Source organism: Condylura cristata, unplaced genomic scaffold (genome assembly GCF_000260355.1).
Source record: "Condylura cristata isolate star-nosed mole 26May11 unplaced genomic scaffold, ConCri1.0 scaffold00002, whole genome shotgun sequence".
NCBI lineage: Eukaryota > Metazoa > Chordata > Mammalia > Eulipotyphla > Talpidae > Condylura > Condylura cristata.
The window spans coordinates 84,701,637-84,728,907 of NW_004567103.1; the positions used below are offsets into that span (position 1 = coordinate 84,701,637).

The window sequence follows — 27,271 nt, forward strand, 5'->3', positions numbered from 1 at the left end:
GAGAATAGGTAGTGATAACTACATTTCTTTTTTGGGGGGAGTTATAAAATGTTGTAAAGTCAACTTATCACAGTAAAGTCAACTTATCACAGTTGATAAGTTTTAATGTTGTAAAGTCAACTGTTATCACAGTTTATATTCACAGTAGCCGTGAATATAGTAAAATATGGTGAATTATAGTATTGAAATAGATGATAGGACATGATATGTGGCTTTTATTTCAGTAAAACTGTTTTTAAATAATTAAACAAATAAATAAAGGCAAGGCAAACCCAATAGTAGAAAACAGAATTTTATAAAAGAACTAACCTATCAAAGCAATTTCTAGACAAGCCAGGCTGGTTTTATATGAGGGGTGAGCAGCAAGAGCTCATCCCTGGAACACCCCCCTCCATCCTTGGGATTCTGGCTCTCCCTCTGAAGAGCCAGATGACCCTGGGCAGCCTCTCTGACTTTCTGTTTGAACATCTATAGGAAGAGGACAATAAAGTTTGGCCTTCTGTACTATTGCCAGAATTAGGAATTATATATTTAAAGTGCCTGGCACATTGTAAATATTCAGTAATTTTAGCATGTATTATTAGCTACTTTTACAATTGGGCTGTGTTTCAAAAGTTTGTTTGCAAACTCAGTTGCAAGGAAATGCTCAAAAAATGTTTTAAGTTTTAGTTCAGTTCTTGACTAAGCACAGAGCAGCCTATTTAACCTTCTCTGCAATGGAAATTTTATGCTAATGTACTAGGTTGGATTCTAGGTCCAGGAAGCATCTCTTTCAGCTATGGTGGTGTGAAGTTGAAAAAAATTAAACATATTCTCTCCTTTATATCATCTTAAACATTTTGTTAGTTTTATTCTTTGCCAACCGGGACAAATGGCAAATATTATCTCTCAATATTTCAATATTTTAAAGTTCAAGAGTTTTATGTTTGTCACCATCTAACAGTCTTCCCAGAACCCAAGTCCCACCTTGCACATCTCAGTTCCAAAGTTATACACATGCTGAGTGTCCCAAATCAGCCCTAAATACCCTGTTCCCTGTTCAGCTAAGCCATTAAGTTGAATTTGGCCTCTAAGGTATTGCTTTTCTGTTCGCTCCATAACAAATGTCTAATCTTTTACAGCCATTTATCGCAGGGAGATTGGGGGGGGGGGCAGCCTTATAGAATTGATTTCCCCTAATTTGTGAATAATCAATAGCACTTAAGCTTATACCTCTAAAGAGTGTTTTTAAATACTAGCCCTTGAAGAACCTCTAGGGGTGTTATTTTAGGTCCATTAACAGAATGAAGTGGAAAGTAGCATCCAGGTGGAGAGGAATATGCCACTTTGCTTTCCTGATAGTTTACCCTCAGGTCAGCTTTTCCAAACCATTCTTGTTAGGAGTATTCACTCCCTTCTTTTTCTGAAACCTCTAATGTGATAGCTTTTAACCAGATTGACATCTCTGGGGGAACTTTGAAACTTCCAAGGCCTCTGGCCACCCCCAAATCTGTCTTAAATGAACCTGGGGTGGGACCCAGGGAACTGCCTTTCCAGAAGCTCCCAGGTGATTCCTTTGTGTGGTTTGGTCAGCATCAAGAACTCCTGTTTCAATAATTATCTTCTAAAGAGCTAAGATTTCACACAGACTCCCCCTGCAGGCACCACGGATCTTGTAAGAAAAGAGCAAAAGATTCCTAATCAAAAGGAAAACCAAAAGAAAAAAAGAAGAGAAATAACCAAATAAACCTTCATCATCCCCAGAGCACTGATAAAAGTGTGGGAGGTGATGAGAACCAGAATCAGGATATGCAAACTATTGATCCCACCCCATCTTTTCAGAGAAAGAGAACCCATCTGTTCTCAGGTCAGTTTCATCTGGAAAATGACTAGAAGATGCATCTCTAATTAGAGAAATTCCCCCAGCCTCTGCATGACTTTCTACCTGATACCTGCCAGGAGGCTGCACCCACAGCTGTTTTCACCTTATAATTTGAACTACTTACTGACTCCCTTTCAAACCACACTGTCTACAGTTCATCTGTGAAATGCACTTTCATGTTTTATACAGATGCATTCAGACCAGTATGCAAATGTAAGGAAAAAAAGAAGTGAGAAACTCCACCTGGCTCTGCAGCCCCCAAGCGCCCCCAACACAAGTCACATGTTCATCACCAGGAAGCACCTGAGAGAGACTCTTCCTCATTAGCAGTGTCCCTGTTTCTAGGACCCAAACCTGGCCTTTGAGACAAGTAGGGCAGGCAGGCTGAGCAGCCTCTGGCTTATCCTGTCCACCCCAGCAGATGTTCAGCAAAGACTACCTGTGAAGAAGAGGGCTGAAACTCAGGGGAGTCCCTTACATCTGGGCTGCTTCCAGCAGATAGGGCACCCTGGCCTGCCCTAGTGCAGGACAACGGGACCCCAGACTGCTGCTGAGCTTCTCCTTAGGCAAAATCCCCAGCCACTGGAGTGCTCAAGGTCACAAACTCTCCAGTAGCTGTTCCCAGAAGTCCTGCAGCTCTGTGAGGTGCCCTGATTGTGACACTTTCCTCCCAGCTTGTTTCTTAGGGAACTCTTTAGTAGATTCTACAAATTCTGATCTCTTCTACCTCCAGAAATAGCTCTTAGCCCATTTGTAATGCTCCATTTTTACTGTTGCTACTTTGGTTAGGAACTTTGTTCTTCTGTTGCCTGGACCTGGGCGGGAAATGGCCCCACCATCTCTGATTCCAGTCTATGCCAGAGTCTTGGAATACATACACTGCAAGTCCCCCAAGTTGCTCCCTACTAAAGATGCCTCATGAATTCCTACACGCTACAACAGTGATTTCCATTCCTGGTTGTGCATTAGAATCACCCAGGAATCTAAGAAAGGCAGGTGTCAAGGGCCCCATCCTCAGAGATTATGGTAAAATTGCTTTGGGTAAATTGCCCTTCATAATCATTTCTCAAATGATAATGACAAAACCTGTCCCTTTATTCTGCACAAAATCCCTGGGTTACTGGAGCCTCTTTCCACTTGCCTCCTATTCTCTCCAACTGGCTACTCACTGAAGACATTTGTTTCCTTCTAACAAACTTGCCAGCAAGTTTGGTGAACTCTTGCTCATTTTTCAAAACTTCCCTAAACTGTCCCCACTCCTTCAGTGAAGTCCTTTTTTCACCCTCAGATGGACCTAGTTAGGTCTTCTTTCTTCATGACCCAAATATGACTCTTCCTCTTAGAAATGCAAGTGTCGCTGTCGTTTCTTGCTTCTCTTTATCCCACTGACCTGAACTTACAGGGAAGCTATGTCCTTGTTTTTTCCATTTAACTGTGGACTATGCCAACACAGAGACCCTGTGATGTAAATAGCCACTGTCCCAAATGCAGGGACCAAGGCGTTTGTTGTTCTGTCCTTGTTTAACTGACATCATTATGTCCCTGTGATTTGGCATATACTTGTCTCCCAACACATCCAAGTTCATTAGTTGATTTTCACTACTTACTTAAGTCAGTACAACCAACCCCCCTGTCCCCAGCTCTTCTCAGGACTTGCCTTTTTCAATCCTTTTATCACTTCCTCCTATTATTCCATTATTCAAATATGCTTAATTTTTCTGATGTTTGACTTTAAAATAAAAGTACCAAACACAAGTTAACAAGCATATTACTACCAAAGGTAGATAAGAGATTGATTTATTGATGTATACATGCAGAGTAAACTTGTGTTTGGCACTTTTATTTTAAAATCAAACATCAGAAAATGTTCAGCATATTTGAATAAGGGAATAATAGGAGGAAGCGATAAAAGAATTGAAAAAGGCGAGTCCTGGGAAGAGCTGGATATTGGTTGTACAGACTGCTGGGGAAGAAGCAGAAGCAATGAGCAGGAAGGACCTTATACTACAAGGCACGACAGATGACTATTAAGGGGAGACATGAGCTCTGTGTGTTCTTGTCCTGCATAAAACTTTGCTGCTCAACTGGTTAATACCACAATGTTTCCTTCAGTTGACCTGGGACAGAGACTTAACAGAATAAACTTTTTGGAGTAAGTAGTTGAAATTCTCAGGACTAATTCCCAACAGCATTTCTTCGATAAGATTGGTCCCCAGTGCATGTGTCCCTGAGAGAACCGGGGCAAAAGAATAAGAGAGGGATTCACTTCTTCTTCTTCTTCTTCTTCTTCTTCTTCTTCTTCTTCTTCTTCTTCTTCTTCTTCTTTTTTTTAAGATTTATGTATTTATGCATACAGAATGGGGGTACAGGCCAGAGGTGCAGGGGTGGTGAGAGGATTCACCAGAGACAGAATGGGGAGCAGAACAGGCCGATTGATGAAGTACACTGCTGAGGGGAGCAGCAGGCGGGTCAGAAGAGGTCTGCCAGCCATGTGGGTCACCTGTGAGGCTGGGCATAGGACTCGCACTGAAGTGTCTGCAGCCAGCTTGCAGTGCTGCGTCCTAACCCTTGGCACCACCAGGGAGGGCCAGGATTCACTTTTAATCAAACCCAACTCTGCCACCACTGTCCAAAGACATTGTCTTGGATCCATTCATCCCATTAACAGTAAAACGGGGTATCCTGATATTTACACATGATTAGACAAGAGCTCAGCAAAGGTCGTAACTCATCCAGTGTTATATGAGAAAATGGAAAAAGCTAAAATTGAACCAGTCTATTACTTCGCCAACAAAAAACTGCCTCAAGCTGGCACCTCATTAGAATCTAGCTTCCTTCATCTATTTTTGTCCTTTAAAACAGTTTATTTTTATTTTAAAAAAGTTACTGGTAGAAAAATGTGAAAAATATTAAAAGTGCCTCTAATCTCACCACCCAGAGATAGATCCACTGGGAACATTTTAATGTTTTTTTTTTAAGATGTTTACTCTGCATTTATATACCAATAAATCAATCTGTTACTCACCTTTGGCAGTGATATGCTTGTTAACTTGTGTTTGGCACTTTTATTTTACAATCAAACATCAGAAAATTTTCAGCATATTTGAAAAGGGATTAATAGGAGGCAGTAAAAGGGTTGAAAAAGGCGAGTCCTGGGGAGAGCTGGGGGTTGGTGTGAGCAGAGGGAAGCGTGGGGTCTGTGTTGAAGATGCACATGGCCATAGCAGAGGAGGGAAATCAGCCCACTCTCTCCAAACTCTCCAAATCAATCATCTTTCTGCTTGTCCTTCCTGTTTCTTTTGCAGGCAGCAACTTGAATGATGGCCTGTGGCATTCGGTTAGCATCAATGCCAGAAGGAACCGCATCACTCTCACTCTGGATAATGATGCAGCATCCCCGGCTCAGGACACCAGCCGGGTGCAGATTTATTCTGGAAGTAGCTACTACTTTGGAGGTAATATCCCCAGCTTTTAAGGCTGCAAATACAGGGAGAGAGAATACAGTAAACAATGTTCCACTCTGATGATTCTTTCTTTGTCAATTAGACCACTCCCCTAACACACACACACACACAGGACACCATCCCAAAGCCCAAAATAATGAGAAGCAAACGCTCTCACAGCTGTGCAAATATAAATTATCTAGGTCAGCGCCGAGGAATAATAATTTTAGTTGTAAGAGCAGGTGTTATATAACACATCCAAAGGAGATTTTCGTAGCCACGTGGAGCTCCCTGATCACATTTGAAAGGAGAAACTCAGCTGAAGACTTGGAGAAAGTGTACCAACAGTCAATAGTACTTGCAAGAAAACAATCTCGGTGGGAAGGGCCACCAGTCTATTCAGACAACTCAGTCACTACTCCCCACATCCCTAGTTTTAAGAACTGGTGTATACCATAACCCAATAGCATTTGGGGGCTAAAAATAAGGAAGACCTAGCCCCTCAAACAACTGTAACTCCATGTAGAATTATCTGTATAGATCTTGCCTTCTCAACTCAAGGTAAATCACAAGGAATTTTCCAAAGACAAAAATACAAGGAAAACAAAAAAGGCTAAGAAAACAGGTGCTTAGTGCATTTCCTTTGTTGCAGATATGACTACCTGGCTTCATAGTTCCTTGTTTGTAAATAATCTTTAAAGAATAATAAATCTCAACAGCTCACTGACCTTCAACAAGACACTAAAGGACCTTGACTTTACTAATCTCCATCATGGAGAAACAGAAGACTTGCTGGGGTCCCAGTAAGATCTAAGGTTGAATATATAGAGAGAGTGCCCATGAGAAAGAAAGCCAGTGAAAAAGAGCACAGTGCTTCCTGCAGGGCAGGAACAGACACAATAGCTTCAAGTTTCAGAGTGATATGGTCATGGGCTGGGCTTGATTTACACTTGCTGATTCTTTTTTCATTAGGAAACTGAAGAGGGTTTTGTGTGAAATTATAAAGTGCAGCCTCTTACATAGAATTTACAGATCACTTCTCTCATATCAGTGACAAGGCTGGTGTTCAAGTTTTTTAAAAGATAAAACAGACTTAGCACAGATGCAGTGAACATATCAGGGCTTCTGGGAGGGAAGCAGTGTGGAGTGACAGCTTTAAGAATTGTTTGTAGGGTTTCAGAAAGGACCTCTGTCCTGCCCTCCACATCTTTTGCACAAAGATAACAAATTCCTTTAAATGAGAACAAAGATAACAAAATGTACAAAGATAACAAATTCCTTTAAATGAGAGCACTTCTATTCATGGTAAATGCTTTGTCTTACCTCATTTAATTCATGCAGTAGCTTTGCAATCAAGTTAATAATAAACACCAGAAAATAAAACTGGTGTTGGCTGAGATGGGATAATTTGAGTGTAGAATTAGAATTCACATCCATCTCTGTTCTTCATGAATCCCCAGTGACAGCAGAGGGATATACTAACCAATGTACCATTCTTCTGTATCCAGGATCCTTTGTATGAAGGATGCAGAAGAAAGGTTTTGATGGTCCCAAACTCATGCCTCATGTATTATGTAATTTTTCATGATATGTAATTTATCATCAAAAGTGAGATAAAGGCAAACTTTTGCTCATTTCTAGGGAAAACAGTGTTGGATCATTATGCCTTGGAGTCAAAAATGATTCCTGCCCCCCAGTTGAAGGAGTACTCCTGGGGGGCACTGGACTTAGATGATGAAGATTTATCTGTGGTTTTTAGAGTGTTTAAATAAACGCCCCATACGTATGTAGCCTGCAAACTTATGGAAGGTGAAAAATGAGTTTGAGTAATAATAGTCAACTTACATAAATTCTCTCTACAGCTTCAATTAGAAGTTGTAGCATCTCTCTTCATTTTATAGTGTTTCTCGAAGCTGTTAACCAGCTGCTGGGCTTCAGCCCAGCAGTGACTGTCTATTAGAGATGGCTGAAATAATTCCCCATTATTTATGGGATATTGCCATGTTTTCAAGCTTGCATTCCCATATGTTCTGAACCTATTAAAACCATCGAGTTGGAGTTTATAAAGAGCACACGTATTCATATACCTATGTTGCTTTATACCTGTCTAAACAAGAAGTAGAAGCACACTGTTTGCAGGCTATGCTAATCAGTGTGATGCACTTTTTTTTTTTTTAAGAACATCCTTTAAAAGGTAAAGTGTTAACCTTTCATGTACATGATAATAGCCATATAACTATGTGCATTTAAGCGTGTAGTTTCCTTAGTGTCTGGATTTGCTTTGTGCATCCTTTTAAAATTCCAGTTACATTCCCGTGTGTACCTTTCTCAGGAACTTAGCCTGTTAATGCTAACAATTAACCAATTACTCTGCCACCATCCTTACCAAAGCACAATTTCCTTTAAAAGTGTGATTCAAAATTGAAGTGAGCATTGAGAAGTGTGTTTCTAGACAGAATCAAAATTCCCAAGCAGTTGTAATATGCTGCTTCCTTGGGATGAGTGAAATATTCCATGCAAATGGAATATTGCTTACCAGTAGGACAGAAAAAAAAAAGAAAGAAAAGAAAAGAAAAAGAAAAGAAATCAGAAGGCGATAGATGCTATAGTGTTGGTATTTCCTTTGACGCCTTTTATTTTTGGTTGTACTATGATTGAGTATGCCCCATTTTGTACAATTCTGTCCCCTCTCTGAGGATGCTAGGATTTACAACAAAAACTGTGCACTGCTGTGAATGAAAAAGCACCAAAATAATTAGACCTCCAGGTCTTCCATCAATAGGTCGCCAAAGCAATGACTGATCATTTCAGTATTCTTCATTTTTTTTTCTCTGTCCCACAGGGTGCCCCGACAATCTCACCGATCCCCAATGTTTAAATCCCATTAAGGCTTTCCAAGGCTGCATGAGGCTCATCTTTATTGATAACCAGCCCAAGGACCTCATTTCAGTTCAGCAAGGTTCCCTGGGGAATTTTAGTGATTTACACATTGATCTGTGTAGCATCAAAGACAGGTAATTATTGTCTCTTCTCCTCTATTCCCCCACCCCCTTTCCATTCTCACTGTTCTAAATATGAGTTTCTTTAAGCAAAATTCTAATCCACTGACATTAGCCACATTAGACATAATTGAATTGCCTAATGGAAAATATTTCTGAAAGGATTTCAGGCCCGGAGAAAAATGGCTTAAATTAGTTGAGTCTCTCTTCATGTTGACTTGCAGTAAATGGGATATGCAAATTAAATCAAAATACAAATTTGTGAAAGGATTAAAATTTTATGCATAAACAACATTTGATTACTCTGAAGTTAAGAGTAAAGCAAAAAGGAGGGCGATTTTGCTTCTTTCCCAACCATTTGATTCTTTACTGTGGTGAGTGTCCTTCCCTATAGGCAGAGGGGCACAGGTTGTCCAGTGATCCCTCAGCAGAGGTTTGAACAGCGCCCAATAATCCACAGTAAGTTCTAGGGCTGACTTTGCTGTCACTATTGCTAACTCACTGTGTCTTTGATCCAAGAGAGACCAGACAAAGGACAGAGAGAATCAGCTCTTACCTTTGAAACTCACAATTGAACAAAAACTCAGTTTTTCTCTTTGTTTCTCCTGTGCTCTGGTGACTCTTATATTGGGCTTTCTCAGTTCAAAGACATGCTGCTGGAAATTAATGGGACTTTATTTTGAATTTTCAGCAAACTTTATCATACATGCTATATTTCTTGTCTAGTGTGTATATCTTTCATTCTTCCAATTCTGCTTACTCTAGTCAGTTATCAATTGTTACATGAGTGATATTTATCTATATCTATGAAGTGCTTGCTTATACGTTCCTGACATAAGGTCTCAAATCAAGTTTCTTCAGGGCATAAATGAGTCTTTGCAATCAAGTGCAGTAAATGATCAAGTACACCCTTACTTGGGACACATGGCATCAGCTGCTTAGCTTGCCCTTGAGGAAAATGATCAAGTAGGTTATTAAGAAATGGTACTGAGCTAAATACTGAAAGAGAGCAAAATTCTTGAAGGGTGGGAGACATTGGTAGGATGAATTGGTGGAATGTAGCATGCAAAATGCCATAGAATAAAATGATCATACCTTGTGATAGTTCATCACTCAGGAAACCATTTTTCATATAAAAATCTCAAATATTGGGATGCTTTTTACAAATGACAGTGAGTAATTGTCTAATTAGCACATGCATTCTCTTTAATGGCATATGAAAGAATGGCATGTCTTACAGTTAGGAGCATCTTTGATTCAATAAAATATAGCCTAGTAGAGAAAGTAGGTAATTTTGATGAAGCATGAAAATGTGGCCAGAGAGTCATGGGCCAGTATGGATCCTGAAAAACAATGATGCATGCAGGGTTTGACATCATGCTTTAGGTGAGAATCACTACAAAACTATTCAGTTGCCTAAAAGACATGCTCTGGAAAAGCTAGAAGGATGGATAAAGAGAGAACCAGCTGGAGAGGTGACTGCCTCAGTCCAGCAGGTATTGATGACATGTAGCAGGTTCCTGTGCTGGGCCAAGCAGCACAGAAATCAGTCCTGCAGATCCTATTCCTGCTAATGCTCAGAGTGACCGATATAATTTGGTGGAACTTTATGTGCCATGTTCCTATGTTAATACCACTCCACATGGGAACACCAACAAATCACACAGACTTCCTGGCTCTTATGCTTCATTTTTTTCCCATTTGGCCAGCTGGAAAAGTGGGTAATAAAATGTGTGCTTCATTAGAATGTGCTAGTTTAGAGATCTTTGAATAAAAGATACTTACACAGAATGGTGCTGCCCCCCTAGTCTTTATTAATGATGGGGGGAGGCATCAGAGTTGGTTAGTCAGCAAAGTCTTTGCAAAGTGTAGCTCAGTGTGTATATGTGGGTGCATTTATCAATAGGGATCTCTTATGATACCTTAATATCTAATCTAGGAAAATCTCATTATATTCGATGACATGAATGTCATTGCCAGCTACACTTCGTCATTACTTTTGTGTAATTGTAACCTGGTTAATTGCATGACATACAATGTGTTTTGGCTAATTGTATAAGGATTTATCTTTATTTTGGTGGGCAAATGGTAGGCTTTTCTTGACTTACCAGACAGTATCTCTAACTGAAGGGAAGACTATGGTAAAGACTTTGCTTAATTCATTATTTTCTGAACTTTTGGACATTTGTTAGAGAGGGACAAGGCTTAAAAATGAAGGTGGTTTGTGAATTACATTGTGTTATTAATGTGTTAATCAAAGCAAACCTGATTGATAGGCAATTGTAAAGTCCACTTTCAGGGAGTTTATCACTGGGTTGGGGTGAGGGTGCAGTTGAGAGAGTTGAAGAATCTGTGTAGATATTCATACCTGTGCTTCTCCCTATAAAGTGTGTGGACAGTAGACTTAACTGGTCTAACACCTTCTGAGTTTTGCAGTGCCTATGGCTGTGGAATAAGTCAAAGCCACATGTAGGTAAGGAAAGCTAAGTTTTCTTGGAACAGAATGAAACCACGCCTGGGAAGAGGCTCCAGCAAGTAGAGTCCAGGGAAGAACAACTGTAAGGAATGACCGGGGACTCTGGGCTTCAAAGCAGAGCAGGAGGCTGCTTGTTCTATCCTTTCCTAGGGTATACTGTGCAGGTGCTCCTAGAGTGTTGATTTATCAGTCCAGGGAGCACGATCTAGGTTACTCCTAATTCCACTGTATTCCCAAGCAATAATTTTACTAGCAGCAGATTGGGGCTAGAGTCTGCCTTCTCCACTTTGTCCCTTGCTCTCTCTGGGCTTTATCAGACTGCTTGTAAACAGGGATGAAGCACTGTTTCTTCCCTTTGGGTGTTCCTTCGCTGTCCCCAAGCGTTGTCGGCCTTGGCAAGTGTTTCCTTCTTTCCCTAATATACTAACACAAGAGTTTTTCTTTCCAGGCCCCTGTTCTGCTTCTTCCTCACAGAGTATAGAGACTCATCTCTTCCTCACCCCTCAGTGGAGTCCTTCCAAGTCTCCTCCTCACTCTCTATCCGATCTGGTTGTATAGTGGGGTTCAGTCCTCCCAGTTCCCCTTCTTTTATGGACCCTATAATGAAACACTCTTATGTTAGTCACTAGGTAAAGGAAAATCATGATAGCAGTGACAAGAGAGACAGAAATGTTCCAAAATCAGCAAAACTGGCTGGAGTTAGGGATTAGTATGAGTAGCTCCTTTAAGCCAGTTCCCTGGGTGGCTTTGCCTGAGGCTGCTGCCCATCCTGTGTAGGTCACAACCAGTTTCCCTTAAAAAAAAAAAAAAAAAAAAAAACAGGTCCTCCCTGGTGGTGCAGCGGGTTAAAACATAGCACTAAAAAGCAAAAGCCACTTCAGTGCAAGTTCTATCTCTGCCCTGGAGGTGATCCACAGGGCTTGTCAGACCTCTCCTGACCCGCCCAATGCTCCCCTCAGCAATGTACTTCATCAGTCTGCCTGTTCTGCTCCCACTCTGTCTCTGGTGAATCCTATCATCCCCTGTACCTCTGGCCTGTACCCCAGTTCTGCATGCAAAAATAAATAAATCTAAAAAAAAGACAATGCCGGCACTTCCTGATGGTGCAGTGGATTAAAGCACAGCACTATGAAGCTATCCACAGCCACTACAGCACAAACTCAATCCCTGGCCAGGCAGGTGACCCACATGGTGTGGCAGACTTCTCCTGACAAAACTTCTGCTCACCTCAGAGTTGCATTTCAACATCTGCCTTTTCTACTCCCCACTCTGGTGAATTTTCTCCACCCACCCCGTATGGTCTGTACCCCTGTTCTGTATGCATAAATAAACAAATCTTAAAAAAAAAAAGACAATGCCTTGATTGGAAAACTGGGGAGGGGAGGATGGAGACCTTCTCAAGTCCTAAGGAAACTAAACTAAAATTTGCATCTTAACAATGGCAAATTACCAAATCTTCTGGCCTGGGGGGGAAGGAAGCTGAGTATATATCCTCTCTCTGGCAGCAGGCAGTGCTGGCTTTAGGACACCACTTTTGCTTTGCAGAAATACCTACTTAGGGGACTGAGGCCAAGGACTGTGGCAGGTGGTGCCCCTCCCTAAGGATGTTGCTGTGAAGACAAAACAGCCTCAAGGATAATGTTAAAAAGTTTCTATTTTCCTGTGGGGATTTCTCAAAGATGTGGGAAAAGACAAAAAGAAGGGGTGAGTGAGAGAAAAGAGAGGAAGAAGGAAGGGGGGTTTTGTTTGTTGGGGGTTGAGGGTTCTGGGGCTCTAGGATTCCAGGTTTGAGTTCCAGGTTTGGAGTTGCTTCAGCATTTTGGGAGCCAGTGAATTTTGAGGTGCAGGAAGGGGATGATCTGGGGGGAGGCCGCTGTGGACCCCTGAAGGTGGAGTACAGAGGAAGAGGCTTTGTAAATAGCCAAGCAACTGAAAGGCTTCTATTTTGGCTGAGGATACAGCCAGGCTTAGTTGCATGAGTGAGGCCTTTGTGGAATCATTTTAATGGATGTGGCAACTGTCCTGAGTGTCCCTTGTCTGGTACTGTGCTGACACATCTTATAGCTCTAGGAGCATCTCCTGTCAGCTTTGTATTGCCTTCCTGAGTTAGAACCAGGCCTGGAGTCTGGCTGCCATGTGCCCGAGGTCATCAGAGGCAGGAAGACACCATCTTAGACACTGACCTATTGTTCAGGAGAGGAGCTGCATATCCCCAGTGTTGGGAAGACTCCATCATTTTAACACACTTTGTGCAGGACTGGACAGTACTGGACATGACTTTGGGTAAAGTAAATGACCATTATTTGCTTCAGTAACTCTTGATTAGCCTATTTGTTGAATAAACCCCTTTGTTGTTATTTCTTAAACTTGAGCAGTTTTGCAATTGTGCATGCGGGTGAAGAACCCAGACAGTATTTGGGCTGGGGGGTAGTGGGTGGACGGAAAGGACTTGGTCAGTTTAAGGTCCCTTGCCACCCAATATCAGTGAGAGCTATAGAAGCCATGATGTATAAAGGGCTTAATAGCCCCATTTTTAAAGGGGAAACCTACAACAGAAGCCTTGCTGTGTGGAGTGCATGGCAAAACTGGTATTTTCCCCACCACCATCTAAGCCACAGAAGCTGATGGAAAAATCTGATGGTTCCTCTCACACATGCCCCAAGTTACTTCCTGTGGGAAGCCCCTCCCTCAGGTGCCAGTTGGGTGAAAATAGTAGAATCAGTCACTTAGAATTGAAAATGGTACCATCAGGCAAGTATCAATTAGGACAGGGGGCCCCTGAAGAGGATGCAAAGTGGGGCAGGAACCATTCTGGGATGCCCAGACTCCTCCCACTATGATCCTGGACTCTGAAGATGAAAGAAGAAGAAGAAGAAGAAGAAAAAAATGAATCCAGCAGCTGATCTCCAAAAAGAAGCCAGAGAGCTTCTCACCTGCCTCTGGTCTTGCCGCTGCCACCACCTGGTGGTGCCTACCCCCGGCCTGGTGTTTCAAAGAGCTGTTGGTGGTGGCCTCACCAGGGACTTACAAATTGCTGTAATCTGACTGTCTGGCATCACCTTCCAGTGCAGTTGTCTCCTTTGTTGTTTGGTCCATCATGTGGCTCTGTCCATACCTTCAGACTGACTGCGAGCAGCTGAGGTGCAGCCTCACTTCCAGCTGGGAGCACATCCGGTTGCAGTAAGATCCTGGCTCATGCTTGCTCACGCACGGTGAGTTTCAGGCCCCTGTTGAAGGGAGGGCACCACCTGGACCAAGCGATCTTTATTTTGGACTGTGGACACTGTGGACACTGGGTTGAGATAATCGGCCACTTGTGGTCTTAGAAACTCATTGGTGGTGTTCTGTGAGCCTGAGTGGTCTTGCAGTTGATCTTGTGGATGGAAACCTGTGGCCTATCCTCTATTGGGCACTGTCTGTGGACAGTTGAGCATCTCTGTAGCCCTGTTTCAGTTGGCAGTCATGAGATTAGTCACCCATGGTTGACCAGCCCATGGGGCCTCTCGTGTTGGTCAGCTGAAAGCACAGAGTAGTCACAAATTGCTTCACAGGAATTAATTTGGAAAAGACAATTGAAACCAGTCATGGGTTCAGGGATTGGTTTGGATGATTCTGATTTCCCTCAGTCCCCTGCTGCTTCTACTTTTTCTGTGGTAGGTTCTGGGTTGACGATATTAAAAAGTGTGGCATCACTAAACGGATGTTTATGATGTTGGAGGTTACATGGGCATATAGTTGTGTAACAGTCTTCTGACGTTACCCTCTTCCTGCCCTGCCACAGTTGGAGCCAGTATATGAATTCTGTTTATGGGAGTCCTCTTGTCGGTATGCATGCTGTTTGGTCTAAAAAGAAGTGAAATTTCTATTAAAAAAAAAAAAAAACTGCAGGAGAAAGTTCAGAAATCCAAGTGCAGATACAGTTTGCAGTCCAGAAACAGGATTTGGAGAAGGTAGGAACCAATTTGAAAGGAAGTGGAAATTCCTTCCTATTGAAAACTGCAAGAGCAGGTACAGAAATTGGAGGAGTTGATACAAGTTCCACTTCAGAAATTGCATTTTAGGCAGTAGAAGCAGAGGGGGAGAGAGAGACTGGAGGAAGACTAAGAGGGAGAAGCAGAGAGAAAATTAAGAGGTGACTAGAGGAGGCACATTGAGCAGAGACCAGTGAAGAAGTTTTGCTTTTTGGCCTTGTACCAGGGACTTGGGGGATAAGGAGAGAGATGCTTGAAACAGGGCAGGCATAGGTGAGAGACCCATGGAGAGATTGACAATGGTTTTCTTTTGCTTTTTTCCTTCCAGACTTGTCTCACCCCTTCTGGCCCTTTCCTATAGGTCCCTAGTAGAAGGTGCCTTAGGCTTGTGGCAGGCTTTTGAACCTCAGCAGCCCAGCTCTGGGTTAACCCTGTTTGGCTGGGCTTTTACCTACAAGAGGATGAGTAATTTTGGTTGCTTCATTTGGAAACTATTATTTTTCTTCTCTCAATTGCACACTAATCATTGCACACTAATTTTAGTAACGTTCTTTACTATTGAAGTTCTTATGCACTAGAGTATGTTTTGTCTTTATGAGGCACATGGCAGAATCTATTTAAAGTAGGCAGGTTGGTGGGACCCCAGAGTACCATACACTCACCTTGCCCAATAGCAAAACAAGGATCTGGAGATGTATGTCAGTTTTTACAGAATCACAGGATTTAAGTTGCAGCCCAGGTTGAACATCTACAACAAGAAAAATTCTATATCTATATCTATCTATCTATCTATCTATCTATCTATCTATCTATCTATCTATCTATCTATCTATCTATCTATCTATCTATCTATCTATCTATCTATCTGTATATGTATGTATCTTTTGCAGTTTCTCCCTAAAAGTCACTGGCATGGAGGTGGCAGTCAGTGGCCTGGAGGTGGCCATCACTGGCCTGGAGATGGCAGTCACTGGCCTGGATCTGTCACCTGTCTTATGCTTACCCACATAAAGTTTTCAGGGATATGTAACACATCCAGTTCTTTTATTTTTCCTTTAAGATTTATTTATTTATGCATGCAAGAGTTGGGGTGTTGGACAGAGGTGCAGGGGTGAGAAGTTTCACCAGTGACACAGTGGTGAGCAGAACAGTTCGATCCACTGAAATACACTGCTGAGGGGAGCAGGAAGTGAGACAGGAGAGGTCTGCTGTGCCATGTTGATTAGCTACCTGGCTGGCTGTAGATCAGACATGCTACAGTGGCTGGCCATAGTTTATTAACTTTTTTAGCTTCCATGGGGAGAGGAGAAACTCAGGTTCTTCTGAAGTTCTCCAACTCCTACAATGGCCAAATGATACCCAATAATGTCTGGGGTTTATCCCCATAGATAGACTTCACATCTGCCCTCCAATCAGTCTTTTTTCATGACTCCCCTTCTACTCCAATTCCAGTTTTTCAGAGGAGCTGCCCTCTAGATCATTAACCCTTACCTATTAGGAAAATGACCATCAATCGGGTTTCAGAGTTGTGGATTTTGGATTCTCCTAAAGCATTGGTTTTTGATGTCTCAATAGATAAAGGAGACCAGGTCAAGTATTGGGCACAGAATTTAAGGTGGTCTTTATTTAGAGGCTTATGTAAATATATATTCTGAATATACATGAACCTGGGAACCTTCTTAACCTGAGTGCCTTCTTAAATTAGGCAGGAAATTCTAGCAGGCTTGTCTAGAATCACCCACTAGGAGAGCTTGTGTTACAGCTGCATCCCATCCTAGCACTTAAGATCTTACAGCAGTGGGTCAGAGAATTTGCATTCTTAACAATCCATGCTGCTGCTGCTGAGGTTTCCTACCTTGGGTAACCACTGCCCAGAGTTAATCACTTCTGGAGGTGATGGATTCCCTGGATTCTATACAAGTGGTGTAGGTGTACATATGATGGGGAGAGATGGATTCTTCTCCAGTTGCCCCCACTCCCCCACCCCACAAGTAGCGGGCCTTCTGATCTGATTCTCATGGGGTCTTTGAACAGTTCCAGACAGTGTTGTCTTTGAATGTCCCAATACAGAGAGGTATTGAAATAAATACAACGGAGGGGGCAGTCAGTGCTACCATCCTCTAGATTTCTAATTTTTGTGCCATTTGGGTTCACCCTTCTTTCCATTTAAAGAAAGCCTGTGGGAATATACATTAAAATGGTCAGATCCTCAGACATGCTTGCATGAAGGGTTATTTTGGTTGGAAGTGCCTGTAATCTGAGGATTATTGAAACTGTCAACAAATGTGAATTTTCCTCTTTGTTATTTTGAGGCCATCTGGCTGCTGGCACTACAAAAGCCAAGGCTTCACCTTTCAATCCAGATAAACCTCCCCACCCTATGGGTGATCTTGCTACCTTTATAATGCAAATCATTCCACCCACCAAAAAATATTGTAATAAAATGTGTTAAATGTTGATAAAGATGTTTTTCTCTTGATGTATTCATGTCCTTAAAAGGGTTTCCTGTGTCCCTTCCCCCAAGGGTGCTGATAGTGGGAAAAGATCCTTAGAGATCTTCTAGCTCTGGTTTTGCAAAGAAAGAAAGGGTAGATTTCCAGAGAGGGACAAAGTCAGGTATGGAAACAGGGTTTCTGCTCCTAGGCTCTCTGCAGTTGCATCTATGGAGACTTTTAATTCTTTCTAAAATTAGACAATGTACTTATTGCAATAGTGAATCTTTAAACATCTTTAAATGTCTTCCAGTCAAATGAATTAGGGAATGTATCTTTTTATACCATAGCCATGTCCCTTTCCTCTAACACGTCCTTTTAAGAAAAGTATCTGCTGAACTCTCTGGTCAAGAATCTTACCTTCTTGGTTCCGAGTATGGTGTGTCATAAACACTGAGCATATTATGTTGCCTGACCTCTCATAAACAGATTCCTGCTAAAATCCCACCCTGTGTGTGGGAGTGTGAAAAACAGTAGTTTATATAAAAAGAATACACTGCAAGATAATGCATCTGTTTTAGTTCTTCTCTAAAATGGAAAGCCTTTACAGTGGGCGCCAGAGAAACCTTTGGAAGGGCAATGCCCACACAATCTTTTACATCAAAAGTGAAAAATGCTACAATATGGTGTTCTCCCTCAACTCTTGGGAGTGGGCCAACCTCAAAACAAGAGTGCTTCTGCTGTTTTTATTTATCATTTCTGGTCTGTCTCATATTGGAAAAGGAAAGGTTGTATTTGATGTGACAGGGACTGAGTAAATAATCTCTGAATATTATTTCATTTAATTCTCAGCACAGTAACTATAGGAGCTACAAAGTTGCTCTCAAAGTGTAGCCCAGGTCAGGAGCCCCAGGCAACTTGTTAGAAATGCATATTCTCAGCCCACACCCCAGATTCTGGGTTGGAGATTCCGGAACTGAAAGTGATTTGATTTTTAATGTGTCCCCAAGTCATCTTGTTAAGGGGAAGGATGTCCTAAAGAAATTCTGCAGAGTTCCTTGGACTCCACCCCCTATTCCACCTTTCTGGACTCTACCCCCTACCCCAGTGATTGGAAACTACAACTCCCAGCAGTACCAGGGAGAGAACTGTGAGGACCCAAGGGCGGAGCTAAGCAGCATTCTGGGACTTTTGGGGATAAATAGGGCGCCATTTCATCTCTCTCGCTCTTAATCCAGGAAAAGCTCTCAGTCCGGGGAACTGCTACTGCTCTCAGGACCACGTAACTGGGGGCTTTCAGTTAGTTTGCTACCAGAGCTTCAAGTCAGCTGAGCTGGTAAGATATCCCAGTTACTTGATATCCCTCACTTTTTACCTGAGCTGTTTCCCTTTCCTTTCCCCTTTTGTAAATAAACCCATTATTGACACTTTTGTGTGTGCCTGCAGTACAACTGAATTTTAAGCCTGTGGGTGAGTTCCCACAGGCAGGCGGCACAGTTCACTCTGGGGTGTCCTGTAACAATCCCATACACGCTCAAATTTGAGCACTCTGGTTTGCTCCATTACTATTATTTTATAGTAATCAGTGATCAGTGAAGTTTATGCAGGTCCGTAGGCTACCCCAAATGGGTTGTTTTAGTAATCGTGGAAACAGGATTGAAGGCCACACTTGCTGATTATGGATCACATAAACGTGGAGAGCTCATTGCCTAAATGCCTGAGAAAGAGGAAAGCTGAACATGGTTGCAGGGCCCTCTCTGATGGTGCAGTGGGTTAAAGCACAGCAGGAAGCTAGCCACAGCCGCTTCAGTACAATTTCAATCCTGGGCCAGGGAGCTCACCCACATGGCACAGCAGACCTCTCCTGTCTCGCCTGCTACTCCCCTCAGTATACTTTGTTGATCTACCTGTTCTGTTCCCCAGTCTGTGTCTGGTGACTCTTCTCGCCACCCCTGCAACTCTGGCCTGTACCCCAGTTCTGTACACATAAATAAATACAATCTTAAAAAATGAATGAATGAATGAACGAACGACCCAACAAATGAACGATACGGAAGGAAGGGGATTTCATGAGGAAATGACGAGTGAACCGAGAGGTCAAGTAATATATACAAGGAGAAGTAGAGGGCATAAGCCTGGGCCTTACAATGGGTAAGATGCTAGGGCTTCCTTTGCCTGCATGAAAAATGTTACATTGGTAGCATTGGGTAAAGTGCCCTAGGGAATGTGCCAACACAAAAGACAGCTTAAAATCTGAAGGACATATATTGATAGCTAATTGTTAATTAATACATATATTGTGTGTGTATTTTATTTAATATATGTACATATAATTTTAATGCTCAAATAACCTATGGTGTAGGTGATATCAATTCCTTTTTTCAGTGAAATGGAAAAAAGTGATAGCATGAGTTAGATCCCCAGCCTGAGAGCTGTCTCACATGGGGCAGCAGACCTTTCCTGACCCACCCACTGCTTCCCTCAGCAGTGTATTTTTGTAAATCTGCCTGTTATGTTCCCCACTCAGTCTCTGGTGAATCTGAGTCAGGCTTGTTGATTGTTGAAAAGATTAGGCCTACCTCAGTATCTTACTTCCACCTTGATGGTTAGGAGGCACCTAAATCTTTCAGCAGGGTTGCAAAGTAGAAGGTGATGTCACTGCACATCACCAGCCAGTTGTAGTTCAAGAAAGGGCTCTGAACACACTGAATGGGCTGGTGTGAAACCAACATGGTTCTCATCCCTACAGCTTATCTCTTCAACCTTGGGATAAACACAATATGAATCTTTGAAAGAGTTGAAGCCTAGTCTCCTACTGTAGATCCACCACATTTTGGACTGATTGGGAATAGAGTAATCTAAAAACCACTTTGGGTAAAATATTTGTTGAAAATTTCTTTATTTATGCATACAGAACTGAGGTGAAGCTAGAAGTACAATTGGATGGGTGGATTCGCCAGAGATGGAGTAGGGAGCAGAACAGGCAGATCTACAAAAATATACTGCTGGGAGAAGCAGTGGGTGGGTCTGGAGAGAGGTCTGCTGCCCCATATGATGAGTCAGCTCTCTGGCTGGGGACAGAACTCCTGCTGCAGTGCCTGCAGATAGCTTCATAGTGCTGAGACTTAACCCCTTGTGCCACCAGGGAGGCCCAACTAGGCAGATTTTTTTTAGCTGATTTGGTAACAACCTCCATCTGGAAATACTAAGTATAAGTACTGCTTTGTTTGTTTGCTTCTTAAATGCTACCCCCCACCCTCTATCTCAGACCTCTGAGTGTCAGTAAGGAAGAGGTGCTTTGGAGGAATATGATTGGTTTGAGCACCCTTGAATGAGAGTGTCTGTATTGTCATTCATACCCTCACTTGTTTTCACAAGAGCAGTGGTCCCTTAGTTTGACGAAATGGTTCTTCTCTATTTGGGTATGAGGAGGTCACAGAGGCACCTTTGATTCTTAGAAAACACAGAGTACCTTCAAGGCCCAAGCCTTCACTCCATTCTGCCTGTCAAGAGATGGTAAGGGTCTTCTCCTGACTAGGAATCTGAAATACTAATAATGTAAACAAAGCCCAAAGAACAAACAGATACATTATCACAAGCACTTCCAAATATGGAGGTTTGTTCCAAGCATGAGAGTCATTAAGATTGGGGGACAGATATCTGCTTTCAAATAGCAATAAGAAAATGTCCATCAGGACTTCATTAAGTCTCCTGAGAGCTACTGACTAAGAAAGATAACTGTAGATGACATAGAAGCCAAGATAAACTTTTGCTCTTGATCAAAAGACAAATAAAAGTTTATTTTAGATCCTTAAGTGGTTTCAACAAAGCTGTGGTTATATTTAACTGCAGAAAACATTTCTAAATTAATAATAAGAGTAAGATTCTTCCCTTTGTATAATCAATACCACAATATGCTCTTGTCCAACACCTTGATAAGGGGCTTCCACCTGCTCTTCAGTCTCCAAAGTGTGTTTCCATCCATATAGCCACTGTCATACTCAGATTCCCCCATCCACATTGTGCTTTTGAGGCAAAGAACCTGTAACATACCCTTAAATGCAGAAGCAAACAAACCTAAACCAATTTGTTTTTTGTCCAGAAGTTTCCACTAGAACTCCATTGATAAGTACCGTGCATGGGCAGAGTTGAAGGACAAGAGGAACTTGTGTGTTTTGAGTTTGGGGAAGAGCAAGTCTGACCAGTGAGGAAAAAGTCCTGTTTCCACAAGGACACCTACATTGGAAAACTGGTAGTGTTATTTTTATCTTGAAGGAAGATAACTCATAGGAAGTTCATAGAACTAGAGTCAGCCTCAGGGGTTTCCCGTGAGGGGGACCTGTGATTGATGAGGTAGACCCACCTGCTCACCTTCTCACAGATACATCCTCACCAAGACTTCATTCTCTCTAACTCCCACCAAGCCCAAAGGGTTCAGTGGTCTCTCTGGATGCTGGATGAGCAGATCTCTCACAGTACAAATGGGGAGAGTATATACAGCGTCTCACCACAAGGTGTTAAAGAAAAAGAAATTGCTGTTATTACTATGCCCTCCTCTTGGAGCTGTGGGGAGCAATGACCAACAGCTGAAATGTGAAAGTTCTTAGAGTTAAAAGCAAGAGAGACAGAAATGGATGGAGTTCCATGTATCTCAACAGGCCAGGTTTTAGAAAACCCATACACAGGCAGAAAGATGACATTTTTATGAGTAATTTATACCTATACATAATAATACACATTTTAATTTGGGGATAAACAATGAATATTTCCACTTGGTTTGTGTTACAGATTTGAAATATTTCCTCCAGGTTTAGTTTCATCTTAAAAAGGACATGATTTACTGGGTTCAGCTGTGGGCATTTCTCTCCTAATATTCCTGCATTGTAGACCAAACTGCAGGTGTCTCAGTACCCAAAATGCAAAGCCAAACCAACTAAAGGCAGATGAGTTACTTAGACACCTTAAGCCCATCAAAGTTTACGATCTCTGAGCTTGTGGGATGCATAGTGCCTCCAGAACATCCTTAACTTTCTTAAGATAAACATGCTTTCATCACCTGGCTACCTGCTTTTGCCCACGCTGCAAACATAATTTTACCTGTAAATAATTAAGTAGGGTTTACTGCTTTCAATACCAAAATCATCTAAAATATGCTCCTTAACTCAAAGTTTAAGATTTGAACAAGAACTGTTACTGAGAATTACAAAAACTCACACTTGGTCTAGGGGTTAAGTCTCAGCGCTATCACAGCTAAGGCCTCAGTTTGATCCCCAGCCAGAGAGGTGACCCACATGGCACAGCAGACCTCTCCTGGCTCTCCTTCTGCTCCCCTCAGCAGTGCATTTCAGTATATCTGCCCCCCCCCCACTCTGACTCTGGTGACTCCTTTCACCCACACCGATCCCCCAGTTCTTCTAAGGAAAATGACAGCAATAACAACAAAGCAAAAACCCATTCTAAAATGAGTCACATGTATCAACCTCCACACCAGTGTGCAGATACTCAAATGCAGCACACAGGATACAATGCAGTGAGCCCCAATGCCCTGCCTGTATCTACTTGACCATGCTTTGTTTATCTTCCTCTGTGACACAATCCTATATTTTGTGACCCAAACATCTTTTTCTAGGTAGATTACGATGTACAGGCACATGTATTGGCCTTGAGCAGCCAGAAGTCAATACCACATTGTCATTGGTGTCCCCATACTCTGGCCTCCCTTGCTTGTGTCCTTGGGCATGGGCCTGTTTCTTTCAAATATGGCTCAAGCATTCATTCATTCATCTCTGGAATCTGAACCTTTACTGCTATGTGTCTACGGGTAGGAGCAGAGATAGAATTGACAGCTGAACATAATAGATTATCCCAGATCTGAGAAAGTTCCACGGAGAGATGAAGTTCATAGAAACAAGCACATATGTTCTCAAATACAATGAATAGCACAGAACAAAATAAATAGAGCCTAGGAGAGACTCTGAGAAGAAGGCTGCTTTTTCGGGAGGAGGTACTAGGAGAGAGATGACAATCTTCATTACCCTTTGACTCCACAAATGCTACTCTTCTGAGGTCACTGACAATCTTGACCAGTGGATAGCTCAGAGCTTTGCACTTTCTAATACTTCTAACAAACTTCTGCCTGACAGTTCTCATGCCCCCATCCTGCCTGTCTTGTCTGTTGAAATTATTGTTCGCTATGAGGGCTAAGGGGATACGAAGTACAGAATTTTGTTTTTGTCATTTCGAAGAGTCTAACTGGGGTTTGGGCTGAAAACAGATTCTCCACATTTTCCAAAAATATGAGTGAACAGGGAATGAATTCCCTTGTGTGCCATCAAGCACATACTTGGCACTCTTTCTCTGTAGCCTCAGTCCCACCTTTCCACCATGCTGGAGACATGGTGAAAGGATTTCTCCTCTGGGAGTCCATTCCTGAGATCTTATAAGGGACACTTTGCTATAGTTAGCAAAGTGGGGTGGGGGTGGGGAATACCCTCATGTCTGCCCTCCAAAATAAACATCCAAAATAAAGGCAGGGATGATATTTTAGCTGGCAGTTTGTTAAAAGCCTGAGAATCTGAAAGTGACAGAAGGAACATACATTTGAAAGGTCATCCCAATTACCATGCTTACTCATGTTAAGCTGTGGCTCTGGAGTTTATGTGAGAAGACACACATGATGTGGGTGGGTGGGGGTGAGAATATGTGGTTGGCAGGGAATTGAGTAAGTTGTAAGGAGAATAATACAAAATTACTATTGTTTTCAGTGATAATAAACAATTCAACATCCGAGAAGTGAAGAAATGTCAAGCACTGACAGAAAGCAGGCCGAATCTTCACAGAGCTAAGAGCCTGATATATATTCCATGATATATTTTCTTTGTATCTACATTTCTCAGTCATGTGGAAACCCAAAAGAAAACGCCCCAAGGAGGAACTCCTGACATTAAAATTTCCATTTGCAACCCCTTCATTTCTCCACATCATAGTGAATTCATAATACAACCTTTCTTGATAGAATTATCCTAAATGTAGAATCATTTTTTAGATGGGGGAATAAAATAGCTGAAAACTATTCTCTTAGTGCCAATTTGCCTTGTACCTCTCTCCCATTTCCCAAAATATATATTTTATTGCAACTGTAGCTATTATGAAATTCGATTTCACATGCCCTCTAGCACATGATGTAGCCTGAGGCATTAAACACAGGAATCAGAATCCCCCAGCTTGCATTGTAGGTTCACCACCCTTATCTTACCTCTCTTTATCTCCTACTCTATTAATTCACCTCCCATCACTGCCTTTACTAAGCATCTACTATGTCCCTGAGAAATATATATATATATATATATATATATTTTTTTTTTTTCAGTGACATGTATTTTGGTTTAGGAATTGGCTGTTTAACAAGTCAAATGCATATTATCCCCTCTAAGCATAAACTTTTTAAGCAACAGAATTATATTTTTTGGCGTTTAATGGTGCTTTCGTCTATAGTATTAGTATTAGTATTACTATTAGTATTAGTATTAGTATTAGTGCTTTATTCTATACATATATGTGTGTATGCATGCATGCATATATTTGCATTTGCATATATGTGTTAATCTCATTTAGATAGCATATAAAAATTTCTGCTTTCAAGAACCTAAAGAGTAAGAGAATTCGACAAGAAAGCAGAAAATTTATATAGGGAAGCTCATGGCATTGAGCAGGAAGCTACATCCTAGCAAGGAAAACAGGAGTGAGAAGCATATTCTAGAGGAGACCCCAGACTGCCCCCAAAGCAGCCAGTCTCCTTCCAACCTCCATATATTTGCTACTATTTCCAAACCTTCTTCCCAGTACGTTTTGTTCAAATCCTGCCCATTTTCAAAGACTAGTCCCAACCCCACCTGTTCTCTGAGGTCTATCAGCAATGCTGCTGTTCACATGGGTCTTACCTTATTTGATTGTCTGGAGCACTTCTTGTCTTTCCACTTTGACCCCATCATGACTGTTAGCTGTTTTTGTGTGTGTGTGTGTGTGTATTTTTCCTTCCCCAAACAAATTATTGATGCCTATTAATACTTTGAGTTTAGAGCAATGGTTTGCAGTCATTTGTTGAACAGTTTGCACATTAACATCATTTTTCCTTAGTAGCTGGGATGGATGTTATATAATGTGACATGCAACACACTTGGAGTTAGGTTTAGGATCACTTTAAGCTGAGGCATGGACTTGATAATTTTTAACATCTTTGAACTTCCCAAACTCTGGAGACGCCTCTCCAAGACTTAGGAGCTAAAGCCCTTCACTTATTTTTCATCTTGAAAAACTTCACAATATGATTTGCATCAAATATCTCTCTATTAGAATAGCAAGAGTGCCTAATAAAAGCAGCTTCTACCAGCTACCATTGTTCACGTGGTATTAAGTGCTCCTTCTGTAAGCACTAGTGAGCAAGAGTATTTTTGTTTAGCAAGGCCATCATAAAATTAGACAAGCAAACCATTGCAATGTATTTGAGCAATGTAGCCTATAAATATTACAGTGGAAGGAAGCATGCAAGCACATTATCTTTATTATAATCTTGTGCTTTAAGGGAAAAAAAATGGGTATCTCTTTGCTAGAAAAGGAGACACTGGAGAGAAGTTAGCTTTAGAGAAACATACAAAATGTCTTGTGATTGTGCAAAATTGTCACAAGTTTCCTGGTATAGGATCCAGGGACATCACCCTCTGGAATCAATGAGCTCAGGCAGCTCCTGGAGACTGAGCTGGAGAAGCTTAAGCTGTTGGCATTGTTTACCTGTTAGGGGTGGGGTGAGAATTGCCACTTGGCCCTCCCTGGTAGCACAGCAGGTTAGGACGCAGAACTGTCAGCTAGCGGTAACCACTTCAGTGTGAGTTCGGTCTCTGGCCCCAGAGGTGACCCATCTGGCGTGACAAATATCTTCTGTCTTGCCCACTGCTCTCCTCAACTGTGTACTTTGTTGATCTGCCTTTTCTGTTTCCCACTCTGACTCTAGCGAATCCTCTCACTGCCCCTGCACCTCTGGCCTGTACCCCAGTTCTGTATGCATAAATAAATAAATATTTTTTAAAAAATCACCACTGAATGGTGCCAACATGGCCATCACCATGTCAGCTGTTTATGGGATAGAAAAGTTATTGAAGAAAAATAAAGGTTTCCTGGGAGTCCAGACAGTGTCATTTGAATTATATACAATTCATACTCGGTCACTGTCTTTATTTTTTTGTTCTTTCTTTTTCAAAAGATCCTAGTAGAGACTTAAACAACATTGTTATTATTCATTTGGCTATGTCAAATTCTCTAGTGTCTTCTAACACAGAGTGCTACTTCCAACTTTTGCCAAATGCCGTCTAAAGCCTCTTTGTTTAAAAAAAAAAAGTCTAAAGAAGGTGCATTTTTTCATTCTCCTGTGAGGTTTTCCCCATAACTAGCTAACTAGGGTGACCTTAGAAGAATTCAACATTTGCCAGGTGCCACACTAAATTCTTTTCTCTTCTAATTACCTTGCTCAAATCTATGTAGTGCATTATTAAAATGTTTAGAATACACTACCTCATTTTACAAAGGAAAGATCTGAGGTGAGCTTTATGGTTGTTTCCAAGATTATGTAGTTAGAAAGAAAGTATTTTCATTAAAAGTTAATGGGCCCCGGAACAACTGGAAAATAAAAGAAATAATGTTGCCCTTTGAAAGTTAAGCTAAATACCTAATAGGTCTTAATGGATTATCCTGAGATAGCATCTATTCTAGACTGGACTATGCCTGAATTATTCCTAATAATTTAAGGGAAGATTCTGTCAAATAAAATTTGGCTGATGAGAAACTGAATCCTAAATAAGGAAAACCAAACAGAAAGCTAATTTTAGAGGTCTAAATCAAGACTTCCTCAATCTCAGACACTCTAAAAACAAAACAGAAGTCCTTTCCTACAGTGCAAGATCAAACAGGGAGAGGAATGGCTTCAGTTACTCAGTCCTACAATCCCAGCTTCTGAATTCAGAGTCGAGGGTCACAGTGGATTTATAAAATGCTTCTTATGAATAAATGAGGCCTGTGGGATAGAATATAAATATTTAT

At 41.6% G+C, this 27,271-nt stretch overlaps 1 protein-coding gene across 1 annotated transcript in view; it reads left to right on the forward strand.

The window, feature by feature from the left end:
• The window catches only part of CNTNAP5 (contactin associated protein-like 5), an 827,651-nt gene that overhangs the window by 455,197 nt on the left and 345,183 nt on the right, over positions 1–27,271 (forward strand). The window contains exons 9-10 of the mRNA XM_012727192.1: positions 5,167–5,316; positions 8,147–8,318. Of these exons, the coding sequence (XP_012582646.1) occupies positions 5,167–5,316; positions 8,147–8,318 (322 nt within the window). The remainder of the gene's footprint in view (positions 1–5,166; positions 5,317–8,146; positions 8,319–27,271) is intronic.